The sequence below is a fragment of the Sesamum indicum genome, linkage group LG9, assembly GCF_026168435.1.
Source record: "Sesamum indicum cultivar Baizhima isolate 11 linkage group LG9, ASM2616843v1, whole genome shotgun sequence".
NCBI lineage: Eukaryota > Viridiplantae > Streptophyta > Magnoliopsida > Lamiales > Pedaliaceae > Sesamum > Sesamum indicum.
In genome coordinates this window covers 18,754,190-18,776,512 of record NC_142665.1, presented here as the reverse complement: position 1 = coordinate 18,776,512, position 22,323 = coordinate 18,754,190, and the positions used below count along the sequence as shown (strand labels likewise).

The 22,323-nt window shown below is 34.6% G+C and overlaps 2 protein-coding genes across 2 annotated transcripts; one reads left to right on the top strand and one right to left on the bottom strand.

Moving 5' to 3' along the window:
- Positions 1-922: 922 nt before the first annotated feature.
- LOC105178130 (Chaperone DnaJ-domain superfamily protein) lies at positions 923-8,852 on the bottom strand. The gene is made up of 7 exons (XM_011101503.3): positions 8,530-8,852; positions 7,102-7,131; positions 5,746-5,844; positions 4,705-4,807; positions 2,817-3,102; positions 2,630-2,684; positions 923-1,228 (listed from the first exon to the last, which is right to left on the bottom strand). Exons 1-7 carry the CDS (start codon positions 8,668-8,670, stop codon positions 1,154-1,156), a joined length of 789 nt encoding a protein of 262 aa, XP_011099805.1. The 5' UTR covers positions 8,671-8,852; the 3' UTR covers positions 923-1,153.
- A 6,940-nt stretch (positions 8,853-15,792) lies between these two features.
- Positions 15,793-19,600, top strand: LOC105178131 (Leucine-rich receptor-like protein kinase family protein). Its single transcript, XM_011101504.3, has one exon. The coding sequence runs from the start codon at positions 16,072-16,074 to the stop codon at positions 19,396-19,398; it is 3,327 nt and encodes a 1,108-aa protein (XP_011099806.1). The 5' UTR covers positions 15,793-16,071; the 3' UTR covers positions 19,399-19,600.
- The last annotated feature ends 2,723 nt before the right edge of the window (positions 19,601-22,323 follow it).

Sequence of the window (22,323 nt, the reverse complement as noted above, 5' to 3'; positions counted from 1 at the left end):
AAATGACAAAATATAATTTACCCTAGTTTTAAAGAAGTACATTGATTTTGATAAACATAATAAACTTTTTCTTCATAAATATATTATTAATTATAACCGAAGATATAAATACTATTTTTTCTAAATTTTGCACAGACAAGGAGTGTGTCTGAATACTAGTACAAATAACTGGTCATCTCTTCATGTCCCAGACATCACTCTATTGCTTGTCATGAAACCTTTGGGTAAATTTTCCTGTGGGTTGAATGCAATTACCTTGTGAAATTAAAAAAGATATAAAAAAACCACATGACATTTAAAAAATGACCCTCCGAGACGACTTCAATATCAAGGAAGTTTTCTGTAATTTTTATTTCTTCCTACATTTTTCTAATTTTAGAAGAGGTAAATTGTATTTAACCCAATTTCGGTTATGCCTCGACAAGTTTCCTTTGCAAGTTCTCTCAACTTTGACATATTTCTTCCATCTTTCCGTAAAGGGTTGTAAGACAAACTTCTACGATGAAAATGTTGTCTTTTTCAATTGTATTTTGCAAAACTAAATTTTAAACGACTATTTACATTCTATTACTACTGATATTTCGAGTTCCAAACACCAAAAAGCGATCATAAACGCATATTTATCAGATTGACAAATTGAAAAGTACAATACCCAAAAATGAGAATATGGTTGGATTAAGCAATAAAATTGTATTTTACATTGAACTGTTGTGTCAAGCCAGTATATTTTTACAATGAAAATCTGTATAAACAAACATATTTTGACTTTAATTACTGCATCCGAAACTAATAACGAAAAATATAAAGCATAAACAGACAGACCTGAATCTCGGGTTTGAATCCTAATCCTGTGCACATGAATAGGAAGGGATGCGTATGAAAAGAAAGCTGAAACTGAAGTTTGCTTTTGAAGTAGACAAAATTAGGATAAGATGAGCACAGTTTTCTTGCTTTGCTGTTTCCTTTCTTACCATTTTTCGGCAGACATCATTAAACTGTATTATAATGGTGTGTGTATCCAACAATGAAATACATGTTTTTAGACAGAAAAATTTACAGTAGAGTAAGAAAACCCTAAAACATGGTAGAGGAGGATAAGAAAGTTGACATCTGCAGAAAGAATATTGATTCCTGATGTTAAAAGAAAGATAAGCTAAGACGTAGAAAAAGCATCGCACAGTGATTTGTATGCGTTGACGCAATGCTTGAATTTCTCCTCAGCATCTGCCTGTAAAATCAAAATTACATGTCAAGCAAAAGCGGGTTTCCTTGAATTATAGAATATGAATGGGGGTGAAACCCATGGGTTTAAATACCAAAATCCACTCATATCAAGAGTATTGACATAATATTAAACAAAACATGAGCATTTACAATACGTTATAACAAATGTAGATGGAAGCGACTCAAGCAAGTATGTTAACTTGTAGTTCACATGAACTAAAGACATTTGATTTCACAGCTTAAGTATGTATAAAACTTGACCAAAGAATGACCATTTTATGTAGAAGATATTTTGAGCAAAGAAGATTTAAGATGTTACAATTGAGGGAGTAGAGCAAGAATATACGAATATTGTAGCAAATGAAAACATGGTGGAATGGGTTCCAAAATTTAAATGGGTTTGACACGCCAACTATTCATAATCTCAAAAAGATTAATATTGTTCAAGGCACTAAGATCTCTTAAAGCAAGTATATCTATCAGTTATGTGATAAGAAGCAAAAAGACACTGAGCTTTTCTTGTACAATTACAAGAATTTGAGTTCTTGAGAATTCAATTCCTGAAAACAGATGCAAACTGAATAACGACGTAACTCAATAGGTATTGCATGCGATGCAAAATGGACAAAACTGTATTTTTGGAAGTTGTGCCTTGATATAAAACAATTATTTTTTTTCTTTTCACTGTTGAAACTGTTGTTCTCAATATTCAATAGGGAAGCTACAAGAAAGAGAAGAGGTAAGTAAACTAAAATCACACTACTGTGGTCACAAAAGAGACTCTTGAAATTGAGATGGAATGAAAATGGAAGGGATCACAGATCTAACTGCACCATTTTCTATTTCAGATGGAATTGTATCCTGTTTCGATTTTCATTATAAAATGTGCTGCTTCAGCTCTTTTGTATTCTGAACAATTCCACAATTATTTCCATAGACTGAGTAATTAAAGAAGACTATCTCGTTTCCTTTCTGCCCTATGGTGAATTGTGGTAACATAAAAAACATGGACCAACTAGTGAGGATACTCGTAGAAGTCAAATTACCAAACTTAACCACAAACTAAGAAACATCACTCAGCAAAATAGCACGTGATTTACTCATCAGATTTGGATCTTCTCAACGTTCTACTTTTCTGCTCAAATCCAACAAAAAGATATCCATTGTCATTTTACCATCTGTTTGACTGTCAAAACTATGAAAGAGGAATCAAACATCCACTAATGGGCAAGGTCCAAACATTGTTGAGATGAAAAAAATATACACGAAGTCCTGAACTAATAAACTTAACATGAAGCTGCATCAAGTGCTTATTACAGTGTTAATATGCAACTGATTGTTACCATGACCGTGATGACAGAAACACCAGTTAATTAGAGGAGAAATTAAAAGGGAAATAACTTACCCGTGAAGAACCTTGATGCTTATCAGGATGCCACTTCAACGCTGACAAGCGAAAGCTGCAGCGGAAGACAATTGCCATCAGTTGTTACATCAAGAAGATTAGCTATCATGATTGCAAGCTTTCTAATCGACCACCATCCTACATATTTAATGGTTATATACAACAAGCAAGCCAGAAAAGTACTTACGCAGCCTTGACGTCTTCAATTTTCAAAGGACCAGCTGTTGGTAAACCAAGGATTTTTCTATCAGCATATGTTCCTAGAATGAAAGACCCTGCATCAGATTCTGTCCTACTTTTACTGTCCTGTTCGTTAAATCTACAACCACCCCAACCAAAATTTCCTGTCCAATCAAATCCCATTTCCGACGGCCTGAATGTCCAAGTGAAGCCCTGTTTCCCAAATGTAGCACGAAATATTCTCTCAGGATTCTCATCATAATCTTCAAACATATTCTCTTTCCGATGCTTACCTGAAATTCAGCCCAAAAAGAAGAGACCAAAATATTAATGTTCCAGGAAAAATATTCGGAGGATGATAAGGTAAAATCATCACAATAGAGGAAATTTGACTTCATTATACCAAGAACATGCAGCAGAGAAATAAGCATTTCAGTGATAGTATCAGTTTGTTAACTTTTGGATTCTAAAATGGATTAAAACAACTACTGGGCAACTATGATGATGATGATAAAATTGGTAATTCCAACCAATGCACAATGTGGCATGGAATTGAAAACATATGCACGGATTCATGGGTATGGCATCTTCAGAAAAATAGATCATCACAGGTTGCACTTTGCAGCCATGACTAAGAATAAATGAAAAGTAAAATTCGAAAAGATGTCTTAAGTTGAATTGCCCATTTCTTCCTGGCAACTGTGCGATTTTATGTGCAAGTTATATGCGATTCCAGTATGCAAATTATACAATTCAAAATACATAAGCCTTAAGAGCAATGGTTATCTTGTTTCACTAACTAATGTATGACGCAGTGTGTAAATTGATTGACCCCTTCTTGCTGGCAGGTCTATGATTTCATATATAAGTTACCTGCTCTCAGTGCTCTACTATTAAGAAGCCTTGTAACTAATAAACCACCACATAAAAAGAAAACAGATTGTAAATCATCATCCTTCCATACATTTTGAATAAATATTAGCAGCAGGTGAAGTAAATCTTATATATATCATTTGAAAACAACTAATATCATTCTGTGGGGCATTTTCTACAAATTTCTATTAAGGAGATTATAACATTTATCCAACAAATTGCTAATATGCTTTGTGATCATCTTTAAACAATATAACTTCCAAACTTGACCATAGGGATGAACGTGACAAAACCATTCTTGTTTAATTTCTCCCAATTCTTTCTCTATTTTCTGAATTCTTTAGACATCTGAAAGATGTACACACACATCCCCAAGTCTAACTGGCTTTGTTCAGAGAATTATGATCCCAAGCTTCAAAAACTCATCGACTCACTCAAGGTCTCAAGATACCTTTTCTCCTTCCTCTCAGGCTATAGCTTGCCGAAACCCAACTTTCCCAGTAGAAGTTTCCAAACTAGGATGACCTTAGTGCCCAATGGGGTTAAAGAAATGGAACAAACTCACTGAGATACATTCCTGCAAGTTATGACCTTCGCCACTCCTTTCAAATGCCAAAAGTTATATGTTCAAGTTTTCCCTCAAAAAGAAGAATAAATATTCTAATTAAAGCTAATTAGAATATGGAGTCGCTTAAACACATTTTTTTTAGTAGTACATTGCAAAGAAAACAAAATAAGGATACATGATAATCTAAGTGGCACATTTCATACTCAGATGGAAATGACTCAGTTTTCAACATAATTACTCTCCTTTACATCTTAGGCAACAAACTTTAAGAAGTTGATCTTTCAATGTGATTTCACAAATGTTCAGAAAGGGAACAAACAAAAGGATTTCTTTTTGTTTTCTAAAGCCGTGACCTTTGAAATTGCAAGGAGATGGACTTAGCAGGCAACACAGTGCAGATTATATGAAAAAGAGATTTTGGTTGCAAGAATTCAAGCTTTGAAGAGAAACTTACGTTTCAATTTCTTGTGGCAAGCTCTCTTAGCTTGACGAGCAGACTTTATTCGAGACTTCTTGTTTAACTGATCTGCGTAGTCTGCTTCTATCTTTGCAAATGACTACATGTAGACAATGGATAAGGCAAAACAGCACGTGTTAGTAATCCAAAATGGGGGAGGGAGGGAACAATAAATAGAAAGCTATATCTAACAAGAACGATTTATAATGGAAACTTCAAAATCAACAGAACTGACTTCAAATATTTCCATCAACATCAGAACAACCATGAAATTAAGGGAATTAGGAAAGCCTGTGAAGAAGAAGGCTATGTTTTGGAGCATCTCAACAGTTAAAAATTCCAATATTCACTGCATATACTCCTTTCGTATATATGACAAAGACAACATAAATCAATCAGAAAAAATGAAGCAGAACTACAGAGGTATAATCAGCTACCTCTAAAGCTTAGGCTTCATGTTAAGAAGGGAGAGAAAAAGAAAAAAAACAAATGTAATATTCATTCTTTAATACTCCACTGTGTTTCTCGTGGGCCTTGTATAATCGGTGTAACCCCTGAAAAATACACTTTATGTTCAGTAGAGTTGTTAAATTATTTATTTCATTGGTTGACACATGCAGCTGATCAGTAGGGAAACTTGGAAACAAGGGAAAAGCACAAACTGTTTTGATGGTGAACTCCGAATCTGGGTACACCTCATGGAAGAGAAAGATGTTTTGTTTTTTTGAAGTGTGTTCAGTAGTACAACTATTACTGATTGAAATGAAGATAACTTGATTTCACAGCAAGCTCTCATTGTCTAGACCCCTACAGCTTGGAGAGAAAACAGAAGTAATTAATGCTCATTAACAATCTGGAGTTAGGATCAAGTTTAAATTGTACAAAAAGAAATCCATGAGCACAATGTACATGGTGCAAATGTAGATCTGCACATGAGTATGCATACATTTACGTTTACATACAAATATAGCACACCAGAAAATAAAATGCTGCAAGAAGTCACCCATGTATCCAAATATAGACATAGTAAATGCAGACCTCATCTCTTGATGTTGAGCACCCCCCGTTGAAGAGTATGCTTTTAAGAGCTCTCTTAGTGTCAGCGCGCTTCTGCCGTACTGCATATCTTATATAATTCTGAATGAATATTCCGATGTCAGAAAACTTCCATAAGGTTTAGCAATAAAGCAAATTTATCTTAAATGTATGCAATTGTTTCACAGACTACAAAGAGTTATGTGTCATCAGAAAACTACAAAATACGATATACACATCATCAACTATAGTCTAAGGTTAGCAGAAAAATGTAAGAATCATGTCCACAATGGGGATTCAGAGCAAGTTTTGCCTTTATCAGTCTGAATTCAACTAAACTCGTATCAATTGAGATATAACGAGTATTCTGCTCCAGACAGAATGGGTGACGTTAGAGTACAAACAAGTAACAACACAACCTACCCCAGCAAAGTGTTAATTAGGACAGGCAGGTTAAAGAGAGGTGCAGATGCAATTTAGTGAAGAGCATAGCAGAAGTACTGGGGTAGAGGAAGTCGCTAAACTTTAGGAAGACTAGGGACATCTTTGGTCTTTCATAAAATTATGTTCCAGAGGAAGATGAAGTTTAAAGAGAGATAAAACAACATGATAAGGCCTTTTGAGCAAATGGATTGCGCTTGAGGTGTACAAGTGTTTTGGATAAGTTGGAGTTCTTAGCTGCAAAAGAATCATCAGAGAAATCAGTTCAGTCAAGAATATATCAGACAAGTTGGTTGGTTTTCACAAATACAAGGTTGACATATTTGCAATTGCACTAATTGTCAAGATATTAAGCGAAAGAATCAACAAACAATTCACTGTGAGAGATCAATTGAGAGACAACTTAGAGCTTGTAGAATCAATTTACATTTATGCCTAGAATAGTGACTACACAAGCAACTTATTTCTCTGAAAGACTGTATGTACTTCAAGAATGCTGTTTTAGTGATGAATCTAGAAGGAAACCATTGCCAAACACAAATTCAGGAGTTTGAGAGAGATACGAATTATTAGGAGCAAGAACGAGAGTGGGAGCATCTTTAAACCAGATAATATTACATGTCTATTTTCTACAAGATGGGGCCCAGTAAAGACAATTGACAATTAATATAAATATGAAATGGCGAACTCTCAGGAAAAAGGTGATGAAAATCATATGGAATAAGGTTATTAAACTATTTTACTTGAGAAATGCCACTCAACAAAGCAAAGGGGTAGGGGAGGATTTATGGAAACCACCAAGGACAAGTTTTACAAAGTCTTAGCTGTGTTTAACGTGGGATTGTGCAACAAACACTTACTCCACAAGCAACGTTCAGTAATACAATCAATATAAAAAAATTAATGTAACTTCTTTACCTTTGATGGTTGTTGCTCTCCTCTTACATCCTGCAGCACGTTTCAGTTGTTAAACCGCTACATTTAGAAACAAACATGTATAACAGCCCAAAAGGATCAACTACCAAATAACCATCACAAGCAAGAATAAACTCGATATTGTCATCACAAAGTTTCACAAGACTAATAAATTCCAGAAAAGTTCCCACTATTGACAATGTTTCAGAATGATTTGTTCGACGTTGCATGTCAAATGAAGAACCATATCTTAACCATACAAGAGTTATGTATATGTATTATTCTTTTTGTTTCCTTTTCCCTGGGTGGGGGGGTTGGGGAAACGAATGGGAACACAGCTCTTTGGACTATATGAAAGACATTCAGTAATAAAAACTGATGATGGAAATATACAAGGTTCTAAAACTTATCATACTTATACAAACACAAACACCCCGCTGTGGCATAGAATCCTATCATCATGCCCCCAATGCTACGTGCTGCACCTCGTCCGCCTTTTAATTTATGATTAAGCAAAACTATACAAACACAAGAAAATGTAATAATGAGATCTCTTGTCATTTCAGCTTTAACAATACCCCTGTCACTAGAAGGAATATTTGATAGATCAAGACTACATTATCATTTGTAGGCCAAAGAGTCAAAGACTAATTGACTCTGTGGTTGCCAGTGGTCAACATGGTAACTGGCATGTTAAAGTGTACTGTATAAAACAGGCTTCGCCTACATCCAAATTGAGTCAAGCACTTGCTTAATTTTGAATTTGTTTTAATTGAATCAACAACACATCATGTACTTGCAAGTAGAATAACTTTGACATAACACAACTAGGAAAAATGCCAAATCATTCTGTAATCAGTTCTCAATGAATATCAATAAACACCAAAATCCTTTCACTACCTCCCATGTGTATCCACCATACACTTCTATCACAGTTAGACAATATATTGCTTCTCTTTTTCAACTAAATATCATTAAAACCAATAGCGTTTCAGTCAATTACTTCAATATACAAACAATTTCCAAATAGCAATGTCCCAATTGTAACTCCAGCGCCAAGCTAAAAAGGGCTTTACAAACACCTCACTATAAACCATTAAATAGCATTCCTCAACCATATAGATTTAGTTCATTCTTACTACCCAAGATTATTTCTTGTTAATATAAATCAAATGTTCCCCAAAAGTGCCTGGCATATCATGCCAACATCTATAACATTCCACCAACCATAACAACCGATTTCCTTCGAGATTACTACAATCCGAAATTACAAAAACAAACAAGACCCAAAGTATACATACACAAGAAAGAAAATCTGCAAAATATTAAAACAAGCAAGTTCAAACATACATACACACATATATATATATCCAACATTTATATAACTTAAGAAAAACAGGGGCGAAAGCAAAACCAAGAAAAGAATCTTACAAAGCTGAACTTGTTTTTCCATTTCTCAAAGACAGCATCAGTTGAATGGAACGAAGCCATATGGGTTGTCATTATACTTGTCGATTGAGCAATGGTGTTCTTGAGGATCAAAACGTTTCGCCATCTCGGTAAAACTTGCATAATAGAATCTACACCGCCGATATAGATAAGCAGACAACAAAAAGATGAAAAATGTAATATTGATCAGTGAATTTCCAACTACGGGGCATATATATATAGTGGACGGAGGAGAGAATTGGGAAGAGCAGAGAACTGCGGAGAAAGGGGCGATCTTTTGGTTATTCACCAGAAATGGAAAATATTTTGGGTTAACTGGCCTCTTCGCAACGAGCCAGGCTTGGCGAGCGGTCGGGTTGGGCGAATTGGGTTTTTGCCCATTTTTTCATTGGATCAATTGAGTGGGTTGGATTGCATTCGGATCCAATAAACCGATTGGTATAAACTATTTATAGGATTAAAGCGCGAGTTATTTATTTTTTTATTAGTAAAAAAAAAATATATTAATATAATTATTTTTAATACATTAATAATAATATGTCGTGAATGATTAGTAAAAATTATATTAATATAATTATAGAATTTTTTCTTACTTGAAGTGGAACTTTTTTTTTTTTCCTTAACAAAAATCTAATATGTAATTTTTCTAATAAAATTATTTAGTTTGAAATTTCATATTATCCTAAAAGAAAGGATATATAGGTTGTGTAATTGTGATAGAAGTTCACAACGACAATACCCTATGGCCCAACTACGACTCTTCAAACCCTATTCCTCTTTCTATATACCAGCGGTAACAGCACAGCCAGACATGGAGAAAACAGAGTTACCAAAATGGCCGAGACGTTTACAACTAGTGGCAGGTCAAGCACTCCCTCTCGTCCTTTTCGGGATGCTCAACGTCATTACGGTGTGGGAAATGGTGATCGAGTGGAGGATGAGAACACACAGACTCAGCGCAACTATGGTTATGTTGAGGGTGCTGTACTACGTGATCGTAACCTTGTCTCTTCTTGAGTTGATAGCTTTTGCTGATTATAACAAGCTTGATACGGTGAACCCGGGCGATGCCAAGAACACGCCGGATTTGGAGGAACATCTCGTTCAACCACAGCCGGAGCACGTCCAAGAGGTCTAGTTTTAGGGTTTTTGAGTATGTGGTTTGAGTAGTAGTCGTTGATATTATGATATTCGTAGTGGGCTTTTTCCTTTTTTGGTTTTTACTTTCTTTTTGATTATGTTTGTTGTGGTAGCATAATTAAATAAGTTGTTCTTGATACTTGGGTTGGATTGCATATATATAGGGCTGTAAATGATTCAAGTGGAGTCAAATATATAATTGTTCAAATTTGTTTGAAACAGTGTCGTCAAGTTTTAGAAATTATATTTTAATTTAATTTAGTTATTGATTTAATCGAGTTCAAACGAGTTTTAATTGGATCAAATGAGAGCTGAACTCGAATAATTTATTTGATGTTTTTAGCTATATTTTTATTGTTTCCACACAAACATAATCAAACAATTGAGTTTATTAAATATAAAATTTTGTTCAAGTTTAATTTATTAAATTTAACAAATTAAATTAAGTTTAAAAAATCTTTTATTGATCAATTTTAATTCGAATATTGAATAATTTAATTTATTTTTCAACCTTAATAACATAAAATGCCTTATTCATATAAATAGTGCTAAAGAAAGGTTAAATTCAATTTGCTTCTATAAAATCGACATAGGAATCTTAGTATTTTGAAAAACAAACATCCAATTCCCCTTCTTGCTCCGAATTTGGAGGGTTCACGCCCAATTGACAAGTATAATACTGATATATTCATTATCAATTACATTTTTTTTGTATTTAAAATTTTATTAAAATTAATTCTAAGTATAAAATAATTAACTTAATTGATATTTTAATTGTAAATTTTCATTTTTAATCTTATGGGATGGGGCTTTAATACTTTTAATCAGTCAAAAAAAATCGACACATTTAGTGTGAAATTCAAGTTTCAGTGAAAAATAGATGACAAGTACATACGCAACGTATGTGTCCATTAATTGTGTGAACAACCAAACTAATAGATAAATATTTTTTTTTCTTCAGCTAAAACTCAAAATAAATAAATATTTTATTAAATTAAATTATTGTGCAGATCCCTTTTTACCCCTAATTCAAAATCTCATATTATCCCTAAAAAAAAAAACAAAAGGATTCCAACTATATGCAAATTTTCAAAGTAAAACCCCATCCCAACTTCAACAACAACAACGTAACTCAAACTCGCCACCCAAAACCCTCTTCCTCTCCCTACATATACGTCAAACTGATCACGCCGTCATACATCTTTCAGAAAAACACAACATCCAGCTAGCCAGACATGGAGAAACAATTAGGGTTATCAGAGCCAGAGTGTGGGAAAATGGTACTCGAAATGATCGTTCTCATCTTTCTTACGATCGCCTGCCTCCTTTCGGCGTGGATGGTGCTGGTTGGAGTGGAGATGACGGCTATCTCCGACGAAGTAACTGTGGATATGTTGAGGGTCACATTCGCCGTGGTCGGCTTTGCAGCTTATTTTGTGATGGTGGCGATTTGGGCTAAGTGGATTGGGTGTTTGAAGCCACACCATGCCAAGAACTCGGATTTGGAGGAACCTCTCGTTCGGCCTCGGTCGGAGCATGTCCATGAGGTTTAGTTTTAGGGTTTATTATGAGTATGTGGCTTGAGTGGTATACTCGTTGATATTGTGATATTCCAAGTTTTCTTTTTACATTTTTTTTAATGAAAGCAATGGTCAGGGATTCGATAAATTTTATTTCTTTTTACTATACGAATTGTTGTCGTGTGTGAGGTGAAGAGAAAATGAAATTTGTAAAGATAAACAATCGTGGTGTGAGGAGATGAGAAAGAAAGAAGTTTGTGAGACCAAAAAAAACGTAAAGTGAGGTGAGAGGAGCGTTTAAGGGAACCAAAATTACAATTGTGAGACTATTGAAAAGATATTGAAATTATTATTTTGACCAATTTTTTCTTTGAAGGGAGGAAATGAATTATAGGGTAAATTTATGTATTCAAAAATTAGTACGACAAATTTTTTTTTTTTTTTTTGGTAACAGTATAGATATAAATTTTTGAATTTTGGTACGTATTAATTAGTTTTTGTATTTTAAATACATGAATGCTTTTCTCTTGATTAATATTCTGATTATGTTTAGCATAATATTTGGATCATAGATGATGTCTTGTCCACATGGTTAAATTTAGGGCTAAATTCAATTTGCCTCTATAAAAATTGACATAGCCAACTTCATATATGCTGTTAATTATAAAGAGAAGTAGACTTATAGATATAAAAAGGTGATTTTTATATCATTTATATCAAAAATTATGTTTCACTAAAATACTTTTTAAGTTAATTCAATTTTACCCACTCTCCTTAGCCACAACTTCTTTAGAATTATTATAAAACCACTACACCAAATTATAATACCAAAAAAAAAAAAAATACCCTTCAATTTTCCAACTTGTGTTAAATTAACTACTCAATCAAATTTCTTTAGAAAATTAATTTCATGCAATTATATGAACTCAAAAATTAAATTTAATCCAATTTTATCTAAGCTTATTGTTAATTAGAATAACATAATAGTATTTATTTTGCATGTATATATAATCGATCAATATAAATTATTTTAATAAATAAATTAATTAGATAATATATTTATATAAATTAAATTCGTTACCACCGTTCTTCGCCGAAAATATGTGCAGATGTGTGAAATTGGTTTGTACGATTTGTGAGGTAACATACACACACACACACACACACATATATATATATATATATATATATATATATATAAGAGATGGAGTTGAAGCTGTCATGAGGGTGGCCACATGCTATCCCCCTTCTTTTATCCTTTTTTTTTCTTTTTTCTAGTTTATTTAATCATTTTGACAATTACTATTACGTACTTAATTTCTTAATTAATATAAATTGCTCTTAAATACTATAATGGGCTCTAATTTACTCTGTTCAAGTTTCAATATATTATAATGGGAGAAGTATTATTTTAGTCCGCTAAGTATGCTTAATTTTAATTTTAGTCCAATAATTATGTCCATTTTTGTTTAGGTCCAGTAACTTATGAAGTATACTTCTAGTCCTCTGGCAGATTTCGGACAATTTTACCCCTATGCAACTTTTGAAATGCCCATTTTAGTCCATATGCACTCATATGGGTAAAATTGTCCGAAAATATGCCAAATGATTAAAAATAAGCAATTTCGTAAGTTACTGGATCTAAAAAAAATAGACATAGTTATTGGACTAAAATTAAAATTAGGCATACTTAGCGGATTAAAATAATACTTTTCCTTATTATAATTTCAATTGATCATTTATTATAATAAATTTTAAATTTTTCAATGACGCTCATAGTAGGTATGCACCCTAATAGTCTGCTTCACAGAATCTTTCAGAAAAAATCCTTCTCAAACTTGGGTTTTTTTGGCAGCAGAGAGGGGCCAGTCCCCATCTTTCACTTGGCGCTTCCTTCAGCATACAAGGGAGCTGTTGGTAGCTGGTTTTGGGTGGCGGATTGGAAACGGGGAAATCCACTTCAATTGTAGGGGTCCCTTGCCTCCTTAGCCTATCTCATTCCAAGTTATATGCAAACCAAATTCACTCCATGGGTCTACAAAGGTAGCTGCATTTCATCGTTTGCTATGAATTCTATTGAAAATACTCCTAAATCCATTAACGTGATATTTGATGGGTCAAACTATGATTTATGGGCACAAATTTATATTTATCGAACAAAAAATTTATAGTTTCTTGAAAGGGAGGCTATTATAGCGAATTGTTACCGCTGAGATTCCAAAACTTTCCAAGAAAGACGGAGAAGATGAAGAATGATCAGATCTTTCAGAAAATGGATTGGTAAGAATGATCAGATCTTAACTTGGTTTCGCAATACTTGTGCTAATGTTGTTAAACTAAATTTTCATAAATTATTTAAATATCATCGTTTTCTCTGAAAAAAAAAAATTTAATTCGAAACACAAATTTAACCTATTTAATGAGCATCCCATCCAATTCAACTCAACAAACTTTATAATAAATTCAAATTTTGAACTCTCAAATTCTTCAACTAAAATACAATTTGAAAAGTTTTCAACTTTGGATTGTGCAACACATTTTAAATATGTCACCAAGTAGAGAAGCGTGCTGCCGCCGAAAGAAATAAATAAAAAATCCTCATCTTTGTCTATAAAAATATAATAACAATAATGTTTTAAAAAAAAAGAACTGGTCACATTTGGCATCACGTGATTGGGTCCAATATTTAAATTTGATGGTCCAGCAATTTGAATTGTGTGTGGATTGTTACACCCAAGTTTTCCCTTTTGTTTGACTTATAGACCCAAGAAGCCAACAAATAACCATCATTTTTATTTGTATGAATTGTTTGGATTGTTTCGTTATGAATAATTTTATTTGTATTTGAGTTAAATATTTGGATTTAAATATTTGAATTAGGTCATGAATAATTTTATTTATAATTGATTGTTAATTTTTTTATATATATTTATAGAACAAATAAAAAAATAAAAATAACTGAATCTATCGGATTAGACCTACTCTGATGGGCATTGTACCGGGACCGAACGAGATGGGCAGGGCTTAAAAATAATTGGAGTGGGGCGGATTCTGGATCCCTCCCTAGTTGGCAAGACGGATCCCAAATCCACCCAAATCCGTGCCGATGACACCCCTGAAACTATAAATGCAACATTATTTTTTCCCCTCAAATACAAATCCTTTTGTTCAATGCAGTCTAATAGTTTGTTTGTGAGATTGGTTTTGCAGAAAAGAGTACAATCAAATCAACCTCTTATATTTGACTGGGGAAGAGATGCACAAATGTTGACTCAAAATCTTTGTCAGCATCAAACTTGGGCTTTTTCCTTTATTCTTTGTTGTTATGAAGTTGTCGCAATTAAAGTATCAACTGTAGTTGTCGAAATCTATACGTCGTGTTTCTAATAAAATTATTTTAAAATTATTATTAAATAATGATAATAATAATTTTGATTCATTATATTATAATAATTAGTGACAAAATTGGATATAAAATTATGGTATTGATAATTAAAATGATACATTTACAGTAACAACTCACATATAACACAAATATAGTGATAATTATATTCATTGTCGCTAATTTGTTTACTATACATGTGTCGTTAATCATTTAATAGCAACGGTTATAACATAATCTTTTATGTATAAATATTTATTTAGTCCCATAAAGAAAGGATAAATTTTTTTTAATACCACAATTATGACAGGTGATGCTTTTAGTTATATAAAACTCAAAATCACATCTTTTTACTCCCAAAATTACAAAGCATTTTTAATTCCAAACAACACCTTTTTTAGTCCCAAAACCACAACGCATTTGATTTTTTGGGACTAAAAATACGTGATTATGAGTTTGATGGAGCTAAAAGCGATACCTGCCATAGTTGTGGTACCAAAATAAATTCTACCCTTATTTTACGGGACTAAAAAAATATTTTGCCCATTTTTTCTCATTAATTATTGCTTCTGACAATTTTTATGCAGATGTATGTCGCACTATTAAAACTATAAAAATCGATACAGCGACGAGATAAAAAAAAATTGTCAGTTAATATACATATTCATTTTTCAGTTTTTAGTGAAAATTATGTATTTTTAATTTTGTATAGATTTTTATTTAAAATGAGAGTAGGTTTCGATTAGTAATAAGATTGTGTTTAAAATGAACTGTTGTGTTGAATTAAATAATTTCAATAAGAATGACAAATATGTTTGCATTCTAATCACTGTTTCAAAAATTAAAAATCAAAAATAAAAACACAAACGAAATAAAATATGAATATGAACATCTACGGTTACTAGATGTATTTAATTATTTACACAATTATTTTGATTATTAATAATGTTTATCCTTTTCCAAAATTGATTGAAAATTTTGTTTGGATAGGAATTTTTTTTTTCATTTTTACAAAATAAATTATTTTACAACCCTAAATCAACAATCCAAAATTCATCAGAAACCCTAAAAAGTAGAGTAGGAGGAAATGGGGGGAAAAAAGAGATTGAAGAGGAGAGAGAGAGAGGGGTCAAAGATAAACTAAAGAGAGGGCCAATGATTAAACGCATATGTAGTGTAATAAGGTTAAAAGTTGCCAGCCCATCCCCCATATGCCCCCTCCTTCGGAAAGTGTTCCACCCCCCCTCCCCCCAACTGTTTTCACACACAACACACACTCCTTCTATACTTACACTGACTACTGGCCTCCCAACAGTGGCGCTCCTTATGGCAGTCCCTCTCTCCTCCTCCTCTGCTATCAGTTCTTGCTGCCCCTCGTTGACTTGCTGTTCTGGCGCAGTCTCCGTAAGCTCCACCGCTACCAGCCATTAGACTAATATGAGATACTGTTTGTTGCATTTGGACTTTGTTGGATAGGTGTAAATGGCCGCCGCTGCTTTCTTGTTCCTGGTGTTAATCTCCGCCGCGCCCTTGTTAACGTGGGGGGAGCTGAACGCAGATACTGAAGCTGAGATCCAAGCCTTGACTAATATTAAGATGAGCCTTCACGACCCGCTTGGCGTGTTTAGCGGCTGGGACACTTCCACGCCGTCGGCTCCCTGCGACTGGAGGGGTGTCGGCTGCTATGGCGGTCGGGTCAGCGAGCTTCGGCTCCCTCACCTCCAGCTCAGCGGCAGTCTGTCTCCCCAAATTGGTAATCTGCGCATGCTGCGGAAGCTCAACCTCCGCTCCAATTTCATCAATGGCACCATCCCTTCGTCCCTCTTCCGGTGCACGCTCCTCCACTCGGTTTTTCTCCAGTATAACTCATTTTCCGGAAGCCTCTCTCCGGAGATCTCCAATCTTACTAGCCTTTTAGTCTTTAATGTCGCCAGCAACCGCCTCTCCGGAGAAATCCCCGGAGACCTGCCCCAGAATCTCCGGTTCTTGGACCTTTCGTCGAACGCATTTTCCGGCGAAATACCAAGAAACATTTCGAGTGGGTCCCAGTTGCAACTCATCAACCTGTCGTATAACCAGATTTCCGGCGAGATTCCCCCAACTCTAGGGGAGCTTGCGAATCTTGAGTATCTGTGGTTAGACTACAACAGTTTAGAAGGCACATTGCCATCTGCTCTGGCGGACTGTACTTCGCTCGTGCATTTCAGCGCCGAGGGCAATAAAATCGGTGGAGTGGTGCCGGCCGCGATTGGCGCGCTGCCGAAGCTTCAGGTTGTTTCTTTATCGCACAATAATTTATCCGGGCCGGTGCCCGGGTCTTTGTTTTGTAACGTATCTGATTATCCGCCATCGATTCGGATAGTTCAGCTGGGTTTCAATGCTTTCACGGGCATTGGTATGCCCAAGTCTGTTATGTGTTTTAGTGTAATGCAGGATTTGGATCTTCAGAACAATCATATTTCTGGTGGGTTTCCATTGTTTTTGACTAATGTTTCTACATTAACATCGATTGATCTTTCTGGAAATTTGTTTTCTGGTACGATTCCGAGTGAGATTGGGAATTTGCAGCAATTGGAAGAGCTGAAATTGGCAAACAATTCATTCAGTGGATTAGTTCCAGCTGACATCAAGAACTGTAGGAATTTAACAATTCTTGATCTGGAGGGAAATTTATTCTCTGGTGTGATTCCTGCATTTATGATCGAGCTGATCAATTTGAAGGTTTTATCTCTTGGTGGGAATAACTTTTCGGGTCCTGTTATGCCGAGTTTTGGGAATCTAACAGCACTTGAAAGCCTGAATTTGAAAGGCAATGGGTTGACTGGAATCTTGCCCGAGGAATTGATGGTTTTGAGCAATTTAAGTACATTGGATCTAAGTGGAAACAAGCTTTCTGGGGCTATTCCAACAAGCATTGGGAATTTGAAGCACCTCACAGTCTTGAATCTTAGTGGCAATGGATTTTCGGGTGCTATCCCGGAAAATATTGGGAGTTTGTTTATGCTGACAGCTCTTGACTTGAGTAAACAGAATCTATCGGGGGAATTACCTTCTAATCTTGTGGGCTTGCCTAATCTGCAAGTGATTGGATTGCAGGAGAACATGTTGTCGGGGGAAGTTCCTGAAGGTTTGAGTAGCTTATTGGGGCTGCGGTATTTGAATCTTTCTTTCAATTCATTTTCCGGTCACATATCGCCGACGTTTGGCTTCTTGAAGTCATTAGATGTTCTGTCTTTGTCTAATAATCACATATCTGGCTCTGTTCCTCCAGAGCTAGGGAATTGTTCGTCTCTTGGAGTTATAGATCTTCACTCGAATTCTTTGAGTGGCCAAATTCCTGTTGATCTTTCGCGCCTCTTGCGTTTGAGGGTGCTTGATTTGGGGAGGAACAATCTCACAGGTCAAATTCCAGAAGAACTTTCCAATTGTTCCTCTTTAACTTCTCTTTCACTCGACTCAAACCATTTGAAGGGAACGATTCCTGCTACTCTGTCTTCAATTTCTAGTTTGGTCAGCTTCAATGTGTCTAACAACAATTTAGAAGGTGAAATTCCAATAGTCTTAGGCTCTAGGTTCAACAATCAATCATCTTTCATTGGTAATCAGGGCTTGTGTGGGAAGCCATTAGACAGAAAATGCGAGGAAATCGGTAATGAAAACCGGAGAAACAGGCTGATCCTGTTCATTGCTGTATCTGCTAGTGGAATTCTTCTTATGCTATCATGTTGCTGCTTCTACACTTATAGCTTCTTGAGGTGGCGTGAGAAGGTGCAAAAAAGCACTGCAGGGGAAAAGAAGCAGAGTCCTGCTCGGGCCAGTTCAAGGACCAGTGGAGGCCGTGGCAGCAGCGAAAATGGGGGACCAAAGCTTATTATGTTCAACAACAAGATCACATTAGCAGAAACAATCGACGCAACGAGGCAGTTTGATGAAGAGAACGTGCTAAGCAGAACCCGACATGGTGTAGTCTTCAAGGCGTGTTACAATGACGGAATGGTGCTAGCAATCCTCAGGCTTCCTAATGGTTCTCTAAACTTGAACACATTTAGAAAAGAAGCCGAATCGCTGGGCCGAGTGAAGCACAGAAACTTAACGGTTCTTCGTGGATACTATGCTGGACCACCGGACCTTAGACTCCTCGTCTATGACTACATGCCCAACGGAAACCTTGCTACATTGTTGCAAGAAGCATCGCACCAAGATGGCCATATCCTGAACTGGCCAATGCGTCACCTCATCGCGCTTGGCATTGCTCGTGGCCTAGCTTTCCTCCATGCAGCCTCAATGGTGCACGGTGATGTTAAGCCCCAAAATGTGCTCTTCGACGCAGACTTTGAAGCCCATTTATCTGATTTTGGGCTAGACAAGCTCACAGTGGCTGCCCCGGCTGAACCATCAACCTCAAGATCAGTCGGAACTCTAGGCTATATATCACCGGAAGCAATGCTAACGCACGAAGTCACAAGAGAATCAGATGTCTACAGCTTCGGGATCGTTCTACTAGAACTCCTAACTGGGAAAAAGCCAGTCATGTTCACTCAAGACGAAGACATCGTAAAATGGGTGAAAAGGCAATTACAAAGAGGTCAAATCTCGGAGCTGCTGGAGCCCGGGCTTCTTGAACTGGACCCTGAATCATCAGAATGGGAAGAGTTCTTGCTGGGGATCAAAGTGGGGTTGCTCTGCACTGCACCCGACCCGCTAGACCGGCCCACAATGGCTGATATTGTGTTCATGCTGGAGGGCTGCAGGGTAGGGCCGGACATCCCCTCATCCGCCGATCCCACATCCCAGCCTTCTCCCGCCTGACCCACCAACCCGAATTAGTAAACCGGAGCTTGTTTACAGTCATTTTGTTTCCATTTCTTGTTAGGAACCAAAAAAGTGAAAAAAATCAAGAAAACAGTTCTTTTTTTAGACCGGTTAATTAGCTCGCCGGATGCATTGGTCTCCCAGTGTTTGATTTATTTTCTTTTTTCTTTGGAAAAAGATTATTTGTCTTTGGAGTATATACTTTGGCGTTTTCATGTTCTGATCTTGATGGTAGTTAGATGAGTGGGCGTGCCGGGCGGGGTGTTTGCTGAGCATGGGGGAGAGTGAAGTAAATGTGTTCAGACTTTTGATGTAGTAATGAAGAGTGGAAAGAGAGTAGCTTTGAGTCAATGATTCGGACAAGATCTACAGTTTCAGGCAGTGATGTGGTGGAGTCACGTGGCTGCACACTGTTTAATGGTTGAAAGTGGAGTGGGGGCATCTTTTGGGGTACTCAAAAAGTAGCCGTTAATGCTGTAGGTCAGCCCCCCCCCCCCCCCCTCTCTCTCCTCTCTGTGTGTCGGAGATCATCAATGATTGCTGAGTGAGGGGGACAGTGTGAGGACGGCATGCCGAATGAAGGGGTCCTTTTGATGGCCAGTTTCATGTAATATGCTGCTTTCTTGATTCATGTTTATTTATCTATTTTTGTGTTAAATATACATTGAATCCCTTAATTACTACCTTTACAACACACCAACAAATTTTGTCTCAGGATCATGCCTGCTCCAATTACCACATTAATTTTGCATGCAGATTCCAAACTTGATGGATGACATGAATAACATTGAAATTTCCCCAAACAAAATATAGAAAAATATTTGTATTTTATTTTTTACCTTATTCAAAATATGTCTAGTCATGGAGTTTATTGTAATTTACCCTTATAATTTATAATAGTCAATAACTAGTGCAAGAATAAAAAACACGCAAACCCCATTGCCGTAGTAGATGGGGATGATGAGGGCCATTTTATTACATTTCATAGTTCAAGATGTATTTACAACAATGATCATAATTCCAATGTACAGAGTGTATTTAATCTTATCTTTAATGAGATTATTTCAAAATTTAATTTATATGAAATTTTAATTGATAGTTAGTAGTTGTTTTAAAGTAATATGGTCCTCTACAAATAACTAACTTATGACTTACCCCTAAATAATAGAGATTTATCCTTTAAAGTATTGGAGTTTTTTTGAAGCAAAATAGGTTAGCATCTCCCTACTGTTTATAAAGGTTTTAGGGCTTGTGTTTTTTCCTAAAACTTTGGCCCTAAAATTTCAATTTGTAATCTTTTGCCCTAATATTGATTAAGGGTAAATTACATCTACATTTTTTAAAATTTGATATAATTATAAATATTTTTTTAATAAAAAATAATTATGTAATTTCTAGACAGAAAGGTGAAAATTATTATTTCACCCTTTCTAATATTGTTTTCTTCAAAGAATATTTGGAAAGATATAAAAAACTCTTAGATGGTAAAGTAAATAATCCATATAGCAAAATTTGTGTATATAAATATTTTCGAAAATTCTAAAAAAAAATAAAATTATAATTCTAATTTAAAGGAGTATTTGAGCAGTTCGCTATACTAAGATGGAAATCTAACTAAGGCTAATGGAATAAACTTGTTGTTAGACGGATGTAAAATCAGGAAAATAATTATAATTTTGAAACAATAAAAATGTATTTATAATGGTATCATACGTAAGGACGGTAATTGTAATTTACATATTGATTAATTAGATAATTAGGACATTAATGCTTGTTGAAATACTTTAATAGTTCATTTAATGAATTTATTAAGTCACAAAGATTGACACAGACAGTTGAATGGTATGTCTTATTGTGCACCTAAGATGACTTTTTTTTTTTTTAAAAAAAAAAAATATGTAGAAAGAGTATGAATTTATTTCATTAGATATATATTTTTTTAATATGTAAATTAACTATGTAAAATTCAGGAATAAATTTATTGCTCTTATTGTTTTCCAGAATGTCTGGAAACGGGATTTAGAGAATATTTGGCTCAGTTTATTTAAAATATTTTATAATAAATTTTTACATCTTATAAGATATTTTAAAATTTTAAAATAAATTTTATTTTAAAAATAAACTTTTAGAGTGTTTGAATAATAAGATGTTAGAGTTTTTAACATAATTTTTTTTAAATTGTAATAATAAACATCAGAAATAACCTATATAAATGTATATTTTTTCTTTGTTGGGGGGTGGGTGGGTGGGTGGGTGGAACGTCGGTGACATTATTTTTATCTATTGGGTGTTAAGATTCAGTTAGAAAAATAGAAGATTATCGACCAAAAATTATCGAATGACAATTTTAATAATATCACTAATTAATTCTATATATCTAATTATAAGAATATTTAGTTTTTCACAATAATGAATGTCATGATTTTAATAAACTATTATTTTAAAAATATAGTTTTTTTTAGCAAGACTTAGAGTAAAAAATTGTGCACAAAGTTGTCATTAAATGTCATTAGTGGTGCCCTAATGTCAGTAAATAATAATTGTTTGTCACTATTAATGTGCCACTAATTGTATTTAGTGACAACTTTATATATAATTTTTGTTACTAATAATTATATAATGATCACAAGATAAAAACCGTTTTCACTTATTTTTATTGTTAATTTTAAAATTAATACTTGATATTTTATTACTAATATCATAATTTTTATAGTATGATTAACGAGCTTAAAAGATCTTATGAAAAAAGATGAGTTGAGCTAATTTTTTTTAAAGAGTTTATGAAATTCTAAATATCTTATTTTAAAAAAAAATTATGTAACAATTTTATAGACTTTATAAGCTCAGCCAAATACCCTCTTAATTGGTAAAATGATTTATGTCTCCAGAGATTTCTTTTACTTGAGTAATAATGAGGCAATA

Coding starts and splice junctions, on each gene's coding strand:
- LOC105178130 (XM_011101503.3), bottom strand. CDS start 8,670: ATGCAAGTTTTACCGAGATGGCGAAACGTTTTGATCCTCAAGAACACC. Junction 3,103..4,704: donor TTGCCACAAGAAATTGAAAC/GTAAGTTTCTCT, acceptor GCTGAATTTCAG/GTAAGCATCGGAAAGAGAAT. Junction 1,229..2,629: donor AGCATCAAGGTTCTTCACGG/GTAAGTTATTTC, acceptor TTGATTTTACAG/GCAGATGCTGAGGAGAAATT.
- LOC105178131 (XM_011101504.3), top strand. CDS start 16,072: ATGGCCGCCGCTGCTTTCTTGTTCCTGGTGTTAATCTCCGCCGCGCCC.